Source organism: Protobothrops mucrosquamatus, unplaced genomic scaffold (assembly GCF_001527695.2).
Source record: "Protobothrops mucrosquamatus isolate PMUCROS unplaced genomic scaffold, P.Mucros_1.0 scaffold_310, whole genome shotgun sequence".
Taxonomy (NCBI): domain Eukaryota; kingdom Metazoa; phylum Chordata; class Lepidosauria; order Squamata; family Viperidae; genus Protobothrops; species Protobothrops mucrosquamatus.
This window is the reverse complement of record NW_015386386.1, coordinates 551,677-563,491: the sequence shown is the minus strand read 5'-3', so window position 1 is coordinate 563,491 and position 11,815 is coordinate 551,677. Positions and strand designations below refer to the sequence as shown.

The window sequence follows — 11,815 nt, the reverse complement described above, 5'->3', positions numbered from 1 at the left end:
AATTACAAACATGTCAAATAACAAGAACACCATTGACCCTTTTTTCCCTCTTAGAGACTAGGGACTTACCTTAAACAAGCAAAAATTCAATAACTGCAGCTTCCAAGCAAATGTTTAAATCTCTTTCTTTTCCCCAAACAGAAATCTATTAATTAAATCAAGTGCATAGGGAGGTAAAAAGTGTGATCTATTAGTATCCCTTCTGTGCGGTTCTTGGAGTTTAGAGGTAGTTTAAGGGACAAAATGATCTACAACATCTATTTTACCACTTAAAAGCTTTAATATGGCCCCAGACGAATCTTAACCCTGCTCATTTTTGGAGTGCAGATGCTATCATGCCGCATAAAGCCTGGTATGAACCTCAGACCCATGGAAAATTATATAATGGCCAAGAGGGCCATTGGAAGTACTCATTCTTACCAGTGTTTATTTTCCTATGTTATAATACTGTTGCAATAGCCATGCAATCAACGCTATAGATGTTATTATGTTGCTAGGTAATTAAATTAACACATAGTCAAGCTTAGATGAGCCTTCTGTCAGTCATAAAAATCATCCCAGATTTCTACAATATAAGCAAACAAGCTTTTAATTTGGATCTTGTAACTTGTAAAAATGTATAAATTGCACTGATAAAGATATAACTACTACTGAAATATCTCCAAACGGCAGTCAGATGTTCATTGTTAAAAATAGAAAAAATGTGCTTTTTGTTCTTTTGAGTTGGTGTTTGGGATGCTGTGTTTTCAGCTATTAATATACCCACTGGAATATAGTGTTTGAAAGCAGAGTATCCTTCTCCAATACAAGAATAGGCCAGGGTTGCTGGCTGGGGAATTCTGGGAGTTGAAGTCCACCCATCTTAAAGCTGCCAAGGTTGATAAACTTGGAAAAGGCAATTTGTTAAGTTATGTTTTCCAGAGTACTTTTAACTGTTGTTAGATTTCTAATAATAGCATACACTGCAAATGGTTCATGGGAAGGTAGCTAGTCTGTTTTATAGAGAAGAAGTAGATGGCACCCAATTTAACAGTTTGAGAAATAGGAATTAAAACTCCTATCAGTCTGAGAACCAGCATTCATAGCTATCTTCTGTCATTCTGACTCCAGCTTCCCTAACATGTGGCTGGGATTACCTTATCTTTATGCAGGCCATGCTCCTTGCCTTACCTGACTTCATTAAAAAGAAATTGTTTGAATTAAAAAAGGATTTTGGCATATTGTGAAGCTAAATACTAGCTTCCAGCATTATCTACTTCTCCAGAATTTTAGCAAATAAATTGCTAGTCACATGCAGCTCAGTGTTTTATTCTTATGCCCACATGTCCAGGAAGAGAAAAATACAATTTGGGATAAAAGGCAATATATTTCAGACAAGATAGAGGCAGAGGCAGGCAGCATTTCAATAAACTACTATATTACTTTGTAACTTGTGTAAAAATCTTTTTGTGAATGGGCAAGTGGCCTCCAGCAGCATATGTCGGTTTGTCTTTATCATGGTCACCTATCAGAATAATAGTACAATAATATCAAAACAGTATTAAAATGTGAAACACATCATTTAATCTTATTCAAAGAAGATAAAATGGCTAAGTAAATTGGGAGCAATTTGGAATGGCAAATATAAGAATACTCTATTGCAAACTATCCTTAAACTATCTTAGAACATAGGGAGATTAGCGAACCTGTTCTACTTGCCTTTTTTTCAGGCTGCAACTGCAAACTTCCCTGTATATTCTAGAATCTTGATCAAATAATGTTGAACATGGCTTTCATCATAATGTGAGGTATTATCAATGTCCCTTGTGCATCTCTTCAGAAAAAAATAATATAAGAAGGTATGATTCAACTGTTTCATTAATATAGCTTCAGAGAGGCAGGCTTCTTACATCACACAGACCTAGCACAGCTGTGGGTAGAATATAAGAATGTGTTGATCCAAAGGCATAGCTCTTTTCCAGTATTGAAACTAGGGAAAAATGGAAGTGAAATGACCAAGGAATTCATGTGAAATCCTTTCTTGTCATTTCTTGAGCCATCAGTAACCAGAGAATCAAAAACAGAATCATAAACACTACAGACATCTGCTCTGAGTATTTTTTTTTTGTTGATTCTATTTATATGGAAAGCTCTTTTTCAAGGAAAATTGTATTCTGTTTTCATGAAGAACTATTCCAAGAGTTTAGCTTCCATTTTATGCAAGAGAATACTATGAATGAGAATAATTCTTCATGAAATTTTAAAGTATTACCAGTTTTCACTAAATGTATCTAAGGTGGGAAACAATAGTTGGGAGTGAGCTATTCATTTTCTGTCCTTACTTTTCTAACAAGTCAGAATGTGCTATAGTTCAACCATTTTTACAGTGCATTGGAGAAAATCTTACAATATTTTGTGTTGATGACATATTTATTTGAAAAGGCATATATATTTTCAATCCTTTTGCTATTAAAATGGATATACTACAGTCTCTATTGCATTCCAATTCCTTTATTTATTTCCAATGTCACCATTTTACAACGTAGAAAGACACAGGTATTCATAAGATGCCATCTTTATCTCATTTCCTATAGCATGGAAGATATAATCAAAGGTCATGCCGCAAACTCACTCATGTAATTGTCTCTTTGAAATCCAGTTACATCATTACACAAAGTAAAAAGAAACTTTCAGCTCAAAAGTGAAAAAATGATTTTCCCCACAAGTTTGCTTTTTCCTCTAAACAGAAGTTGGCATGAATAACTATTTTTTAAAAAAACTTTTGAGTTCACATTTTCATATCCTGAGAAACATGGCAATGTTTTTGTGAGTTTCCACTGTGAACAGTTCAGCTAGAGATGATGGGCATTGAGGCAAGGTAGTGATGTGGAAGTGCTTGTGGTGTGGAAAAACTCTTGTCTCTTTTAAAAATATTAATAATAAAAAATAAAAAAAACAACAGCAATTATCTATTCTTAAGAGAAAAAAGTTTTCATAGTTGATAATTTCCCTAACCCCACATAATTTTCTATAAACTTTTACTTCTCGGAGAAAGGGCAACAATACTATTTGCCACTGTCAACAGCTTTAAAGGGTTGTTACAGTAATGTCATAAACACAAATACTTTCAGAAGTTCCAGCCACTTTGCCTCTCACTTGCCATGTTGGAAGAAAAGCCTGTCATGAATAAAAGCTTTAAAGACTCATTAATACGTTACTTATTTCAAGTAAGTAGCCTGAAAATAAATGACCACATTTTACCAATTGATCAGTAAAGGGATCATTGGCTAATCTAAAGAATCAGTTCTTTGACACTGGTGATTATGAAAGAGGAAATCAATGACTCCCTTGCTTGTGTAAATGAAAAACTCTTCTAAGACTTAGCACAAATTATCCCATCCAATCTCTTCAGACTGACTCAAACACCATAGATGTAAGAGACAATTTAGAAAAGCTAAGATTGAAAAATAAGACATTGCTTTTAGACACATTAAGGTCAAGGCCTTTGTTTCTGCATGGTTGCAATCAAGAACAATAGAATTGCCTTCTCCAAAGGAGTCCAGATGTTTATCCAGGAGAGCATGCTTTTCAGATTACATATCATAAGAAATCAAAAATGTAAGTTCTACGCTTGTGCAAGTACTACTGCTCTCCTTTGGAAGCAATGTCTCCATGATGGCTTGTGTTAGAGCACACTAGCTCCTGTCCCAGAGATAAGGGTTTAAATCTTCCATTCATACTGAATCCACATATCTCCCAACCCATCACGCATACTTATGCAAATGTTCCTTTAAAATAAAAAATACCATATGAAAGTCCAATAAGAACTTAATTTATAACATTCATTACTCTGCAAAGATTCTTTCCATCTAGATTCCATCCTACAATTCACATCTGGACTCAAATTATTTTAAAAAAATTAAAAAATATCTCAAAGGGGAGGGGGAAGTCTTTAATATTTAAACCCTCCCCCTCAGTTAAGTCATTGCTCCCTTGACACAAGGTAAAGTATTCAAAGATAAAAGTTTACAGCAGCCATTTCAAGTCATAGGATTCCCTATCATTAACTCCAACATGTTCACTCTCCACAGGAAATTAACTCTTCATTTGCACAGAAACAAAATGTCCATCTTCTTATTCGCAGAAAATTAAATCCTTTGAGTTCTATACCAGGATACAACTCCTGGAACATGCACTAGTTCCCAGGGACTTCCATGGGCCAAAGTAGTTCCAAAGACGCTAAGGCTGCCTTCCTGCTTCTCACATGATCCCATGACTCCTAGAGCCCAGTTCAAACCAACCCATCTTCTCCTGTGTTAGATCTAAATCCCGTAGTCTGATTATAACCTCGCCTAGGAGGATGTTCTCCCAAAAGCCCTCTTCACTCAGGACACTCAGATGCAGCTCCCGCTGGTGTAGATCCCCTTTAGGAATTCCATCATAGACAAGCTGGAAGATATCAAAAGTTGCAGAACATTAGCCTTCTCATATCTACAGTAACTTTTCCCTAGAATACAGGTAATCCTCATTTAGCAAGTACCTCATTTAGCAACTGTTTGCAGTTACTATGGTGATGAAAAAGTAGCTGTATGGTCTATATTCTAGCCTAAGCAAATTGACAGTTTCAGCAAAGGTTTTGGAATTGAATCCACTCTCTAAATGTTAAATCTCCAAAATGAGGCAAGCAGTGAGCTCAAAAAGTAAATTAATCTCTTTTCAGATTCTACAATGCTTTCAGAATCTGTTAGCTGACCACTTTATCTGCTCAAACTTTGCCTGTACTTGGGATTTCTGAATCTATGCAAGGCCTACTTCATTAACACAAGGTGAAGAAGCAAATACCATTTCATTATAAGTTGGATTGCAAGTTTTTCGAGCAACTTTGGTTTTCCTCTTGGTGGTTTTCTGAGGATCGGGCAGAAGATAAATCTTAACATAAGGATCAGGATCACTGCCATCCTGAATAGGTTGCTAAAAGACAGAAATTAAGTCAATTAGATTAATCAGATCTTTGGGCTGCATAAATGTGCATATTTCACAGAAAATTGGTTAGAAGCACCATTAGAGTAGCTACTGTTAAGCACTTACGAGGCCACGGATATGCATCACCATTATAAAGAGCTTGTTGTTCTTATAAGAGATTGATAACTTCACCTCTCCACCAACTTTTCCAATTGGTTGGGACCATACAGCATCTAAGAAAAAGGAATATGAAATAAAATTATATTTCACTTAGTAGCAGAGATAGGAGAAGCTACAAAGAACAGAAATGTTTGTACTTTTTCTAAAAAATATTTCTGTGTCATATTTTGAAAATCTTCTTTTAAAAATCTAAACTATAAAGAATATTAATACAAAATCAATGTAACACAATATCCTTTATGTTGCTCCATTTTAACTGATACACCAGTTTTCATTTGAATTGCTTGAGTCAATATAAGAAATCATATGTTTGTTAAAAGTCCAAAGGGTTCTCTATAGCAGCTGCCTCCAATGTTTTAGGCACCGGGACCAGTTCTGTGGGAAAAAAAATTCCCACGGACCGGGGGCAGGGGCATGGTTTCATGTGCTACTTAGATCCTGTTCATGTGCAGATGAAGCTTTGCTCACTTGTGCAGCCTGTTCCTAATGGGCCATGACCCAGGGATTGAGGATCCCTCCTTTATAGGATTGACAAAGAAATAGTGCAAGATTGGAAGATGTGGAAAGACTTGGGCCATAAAATCACCAAGAATCAGACACAACTGAATGGATAACATCATCATCATGGAATTGAAGCCCATAAGATCTGTAGTTATGTATATCAGATGAGTTCCAAACACAGTGAAATTGGTTGTGTACTGCTGTCTGATGGACAATAGAAATAAAAACACTTCATAGAATATACAAGTGGTCCTTATTTAATGACCACTCGTTTAGCAACTATTCAGAGTTATGTCTGAATGAATATTTAAAACAGATCATTGTCTTACATCAGTTGCAACATCCTGCAGTTACAAGATTGTGATCTAGGTACTGGGCACCTGACTCACAATTACAAAGTCACAGCATCCCTTGATCACGTGAACACCATTTGCAACCTTCTTTGGCAACTTCCTATAAGCATAGCCAATGAAGAAGCCAATAGGTCATAAATGGCGACCACATGATGTTGAGTTTAACAACTGTGAGACTGCTTAACAATAGTGTGTTGCAATTTTCATCTTGAAGAGGTAAAATCACATGAGATTGTGCTTTATAACTGCTTAGCTTTCCAATGCTTAGCAATGGAAATTTTCATCCCAATTACTATTGTTAGGTGTTGTTGTTAAGTGGTTACAGCTTGCAAAATGAAGCTATATTGTATATAACATTCTACATATCGACTCTCCATATCAGGGCACAATATATCTCTTCCTGCAATACCAGGACTAGGACAGCTCTTAAAGATTATGACTTGTACCCAGTTATCTAAATAACAAAGATTCATAAATGCAATTTCCAGGAGAGGATTTAAACTCCATAAATATATATGTGCCTAGTACATCTGATTAGTTCCAAATATAATACAATTGCTTGTGTATTGCCTCTTGTTGATTATTATAAGTATAGTTCAGATCCTGAAAAATATATAGCCATCTCTGAATAAATTCTTAGGAAAAAATAGTAAATTCTGTCAAACAGGGCTTTTTTTGTAAAAAACAAAACAAAAAAAAAGGTGCCGGAACTCACACACTTCATACAACCCGCCTTGCCTACCCTACAAGGTTCCATCCAAAAAAGGTGCTGGAACTCCGTTCTGGGCGTTCTATGAGAAAAAAAGCTCTGCTGTCAAATAACCAATATTGTTTTCTTCCTCCAAAGGAATGCATGATGGACTTTATCCCAAGATAGGCTGCATGAAAATATCCTTATTTTATGTATTCTACTGAGGACCAGCTATCAGCCAAAAAGGAATATTGAAGCGGATAACTCTTACCACTTGTATAATACTGATATTTACTTGCAGGCTTTGGTGCTGGATTGGTGCCTGCAGCAATTTCGTCCCTTGGAAGAGGGTGGAAAAATGTGTATACCAGGTCACACTGAAAGAAAATCTTGACGTTAGAGACAATAGTCTTATTCTGCAAATAATGTGTCATTTATTTCTGCCCCCACTCCAACATTGCCAAGAGTTAAGATTCAGCTAATATACGTAACCTGAGATTTTTGGCATTTTTCTTATCACCAATCTTATTAACCTAGCAGTGAGGAACACACCCTCAATTCACACTGCTAAATATGTAGACCACATGAGTGAGGGTGAGAGATATTAGCCTTGTCTTCCTCTTCTGCAATGCAAATAGCCTAGCAGAATATCAAACATCAGGGCACTCTTGATGCATCCTAGGGCCCAGCATACTTCAGTAATAACAGTCTAAAATAATTTCAGGAGTTACAACTTGGCAATAAAGAGAAAAGCTATTTAAATTTTCAGCAGAATAATCAGGCAAAACTGTTTAGACAAGAATCCTGGGATAAACTGCAGAATAACTCAGGAAGAGCTATTATATATTGAAGCCTTTGCTTACAGATTCTCCTTAGTCTTGCTAGTATGATCTCCATTCATCCACATTACCTCAGCAACCTCTGGAGCTGCATGAATTAGATGCCAGATGTAGCCATTCAATTCCTCTTTCCTCCTCTCAGCCGCTGCCTCTCCTCGCGATCGTCCAATTATAAACCTGCTAGGGAAGCTGGGAAATTGGATTGGATGGGGGAGAAAGAGACCTTTAAGCAGTGACCCCCCAACCATCAAGAAAATTTCTGAAGCAGAAGGGTTTACAGATCTGGTTACTCCTTAAAGGCCTTGTACATGAAAGGGAATTGCTTCATGTTAAAAAGATGAGAATGCCAAATTTTGATTTCTCTCCATATTTTCAGCCAGAAGGAGTAAAAAAGTTCAGAAAATGGTGTGTCCCAGAAAAAAAAAACTATGAAAAGAAGGGTATTACGTTAGGATTGCTTGCAACACTACTGTATGCTATTAAGAAGGAACCATCCTCACAAACATGCAAGAATCAAATACTTTTTGGCCTCACAAGGCATTTCTTAGGTTATTTTTTAACATAGGCTCAAAATAGGCATTTATGGTCATATACATAAATCCATCTACTGTTATCTATTTCCTGAATAGAAATAATTTCAGCTTTTCTCACTCCTATGTACCCCAGAAGATAGGATAATAATAATGATAATGTGCTTCCTGAAAACAGACCGATTGCCTCATCACTTCATTCCCAGATTTTGATCTTTTTTTTTTTTTTTTTTACAAAAATGGCATTTCACAGAGGAAAACATATGGAGAATTGTACATCGTTACATAATCAGTTTCCCTGGTTAATTGCAGGAAATTGCAGTTAATTCCTTGTGCTGAGTACAGCATCAAGGAAAAATGAGGATTATAAGCAAAATGGGGACTGACCTTGGGAGGTGTGAAGAGGGGAAGATGAGGCGTAGCTTGTTGTGCAGCTCCTGGAACTCTTCAAATGTGCGCTGAATGAATGTGACCTCAGAAGGGTGCTCTCGTTTCACTTTCAGAATGTAAATCTGTAAATCAAAGATGAAAATTCATATGGTTCAACTGCAGATTCCACATATTTCTGTGTTTGATATACACTATCCCTTGCTTTAGAGCAGTTGCCCTAGCATTGTGTTTACTGCAGTGCCCCCTAACAAAATGGCTATAAAAAGGACTCACATATCCTTTGCTGGGATTGAAGATCTTTTCATGTCGGCAGAGAAAAATGTCAACGATACGGCTAGACGTCTTGATTGTGTGTACACGGGGGGCAAATGACAGTGTTGGCCGGGAGTCTGTTGTTGTGAACTTCATCTGGGCCAGGTTGTGAATGAAGAAGTTGAGTTTCGTGGCTACACTGCCCAAGCTGGACTCTATCAATCTGCATCAAAGGATGAAACTTCTAAGTTATACAGTGATATAAAGCTGACTGTGCTACTCTATGATTTTGATAAAGATCCCAGAACAGTGTTAGTGAAAGAGATTTTGGGACACAGATACTTGGGGTCTTACTTTTTTTACTCCCTGTTAGTGTTAAGACTAGTATCTTCTCACCTGGTAAAATAAGTGGTAGCATCTGCCTCAGAGTCTTGTGGTCTAAGTGCATCATAGACGTATTTTAAGTCCTCAAGGTCAGAGAGTTCAGGAATACCACAGGACAGCATCTGAGTGCAAAAGAAATAAATCAATAACATTGGAAAATGAAGAAGTGCAACTGCTGAAAATATGACTGATGGGCAATCCAGTTTTATAAATGGAACATCCACTCCTTGAAATTTCCAGCCTTTCTTTAATAATAGTTAATAACAATATGCAAAAAAATACCATTTGCCTGAAAGCAAGATGATGGGACCACAAAATAAATAAAGTAATAGAAAATGAAGAAACTAAGGACTTCAACATCTTTAGAATTCACAGACAAGCACCTGCCACTCAATACCCCAGACTTTAGAATCGTTGATAAGAATGACAAAAAAATCTGGATAATTGTCACTGCAACATCTAGAGACAGCAGAGTAGAAGAGAAAGAACAAGAGAAATCACAAAATATAGAGACCTGCAAATAAAGTAGAATGACTATGACAAAAGAAAGCAAATATAGTATCAATAACTAAATCAATCAGATTTAGCAAAGGGATATTTTTGTTAGGTATGTCTGGCAAATCCTTTCAACAGTGCCTTGGGTGCAAACCCAGAATAATTGGAGCACCATTCGAATACCAACGGCATTGAAAAAATCACCATTAGTCAGTTCCAAAGATAGCTTTACTTGGAACAGCGTACATCTCATGACAATACCTTTAACTCTATCAAACAACAACATCTGAGTAATCCAGGTCCTTGGGAAGCTGGATAAAAATGCTAAATATAGTCTAAAGAAAAATAAAAAAGCAAGTCCTTAATCTTTGGGGTTTCAGGAATAAAAAAGAAATATTTGGGCAGGATAATCATTGGAGATGAGATTATGCACTTTCTGTCTTGATCTTTGCTCAAAGCTTGAAAAAGGGAGAACATGCAAAATTCCAAAGCTCACCATGAATGATCAGCTGACAGATGCAATGTTACTGAAGGGCATGAGCAATAGAGAGGGGAAATGTTCTCTCACCAGTCCCAAAAGATTGAGGAAGAGATGAGTATGCTTCCGGATCAGGTTGTAAGCTTGGCAGCAGAGATCCACAAAATCATGAAAGCGACTGGAGGGTTTATCACCACCATTGATAACATAAGCCATGTCTGATGTGAAGACAAATGGAGCCCGGTCCCTATAGAGAAGGTACATCTACTGTATATATCTCAAGGTGGCTAAATGTAGTTACTTCAAGGATTACTACTTTTTCATTCCTAAATACACTCATTCATCAAGTAAATTAATAAAATAACTCCTACTTATAACTCAAACTTATACTTAAGCAAGAATTTTATCAACTTTTGAAATATTATTTAGAAAACAATATTAGAATTTAATTTTCCTTTTTCTATTGTTATGTAATAGCTTAGAGACATAGGCATCAATTAAACGGACAGTAGTATTTGCAGTTATTCTTTTACAGTATTGTATGCTTTTTTCTTTGTTAATAATTGTTTTCACATACAAAGATACGATAGTATTCTTCTCTTTCAACACAATATTGAATCTATCCTTCATTTTTTTCTTTCTCATTTTATATTAAAAATAACAAAAAGAATGAAAAGGAATTTGGGAATTAAGGCTGCATTAGAATCAAAGTTAATTTTGTCAAATTGAAATAACTTCTTCGGTGGAAAATTGAATGCAGATTTTTTTTCTGTTGCATGTTACTGTATTGTGATAACATTTAGTTCTGTTGCATCTAGAAGGAGGTGAAGGAGCTTTGGTTATCATGTGATGCTTATATCTCAAATACAAAGAGAAATATCAGGAAATGTTTGACCATTCATTAATTTGTTAATAAATAATTGTTAGTCCAGTTTGATCTAGTGTGGTTAAGGCACCAAGCTAGAGGTCAGGAGACTTGAATTCCAGTCCCCTCCTTAGGCCTGACAGCCATCTTGGTGATCTTGGGCCCGTCACTCTCTCAGCTCAACTCACTTCAGAGGGAGGTTGTTATAGGGAAAATAGGAGAAGGAAGGTGCGTTGGATATGTTTGCTGCCTTGAATTATTTATAAAAATAATAAAAGTAGGATATAAATATATAAATGGCAAAACATTCCAAAGTCATTAATATGAGCTTTTGCCAGCATTCCCATTTCTTGATGAATTCTTTTAATGTTTTTTATACTCTTGGTTAATGCCAGTAAAACTGCAGGCCTTGCCTGAGGGCAACAGACATGGAAAGAAAAAGGCTGCATTGTAAAAAATATTAAAATGCAGAAAGGAAAAGCAACCAATTATTTATTATGTACTTAATGTTTTAATTAACATAAAATATAAATTATTTTCAGTGTGCCACTACTTCTGCTAAGCCAATTCTTCAGTATCAACTAAGGCAGCATACTGAAAAAACTTAAGTTTCGTTATTTAATTTGAATTTCTATGGATAACATTAGCATAATTTTATATTGGGTTGATATTAGCATAATATTTTGTGTAAACTATTTTCACATTAATTTTAGCCTCACTTCTGTTGCTAAATAATGGAGAGACAGCTAAGTGAAATATTTTAGGTATTGCATTACAAATGAATCCCTTTACAGGAAATGTTTAAAAAGAAGCTCTGGGCTGATTTAAATGCCAAGAGCTGCATTTTTATATCAAACAGTATTTTCTCTGAAGTGTAACTATGGTAATTTCCATGTTAATGACATGGTATTTTTAG

General features: G+C 35.9%; 1 protein-coding gene across 1 annotated transcript in view; it reads right to left on the bottom strand.

Annotated features, from left to right (window-relative positions):
* Window positions 1-3,922: 3,922 nt before the first annotated feature.
* Window positions 3,923-11,815, bottom strand: part of PIK3C2B (phosphatidylinositol-4-phosphate 3-kinase catalytic subunit type 2 beta) — a 71,502-nt gene continuing 63,609 nt past the window's right edge. The window contains exons 24-32 of the mRNA XM_015832158.1: window positions 10,125-10,281; window positions 9,074-9,183; window positions 8,699-8,900; window positions 8,423-8,547; window positions 7,577-7,694; window positions 6,962-7,043; window positions 5,068-5,174; window positions 4,822-4,950; window positions 3,923-4,428 (exon numbers count right to left, since the gene is read on the bottom strand). Of these exons, the coding sequence (XP_015687644.1) occupies window positions 4,240-4,428; window positions 4,822-4,950; window positions 5,068-5,174; window positions 6,962-7,043; window positions 7,577-7,694; window positions 8,423-8,547; window positions 8,699-8,900; window positions 9,074-9,183; window positions 10,125-10,281 (1,219 nt within the window). The 3' untranslated portion in view covers window positions 3,923-4,239. The remainder of the gene's footprint in view (window positions 4,429-4,821; window positions 4,951-5,067; window positions 5,175-6,961; window positions 7,044-7,576; window positions 7,695-8,422; window positions 8,548-8,698; window positions 8,901-9,073; window positions 9,184-10,124; window positions 10,282-11,815) is intronic.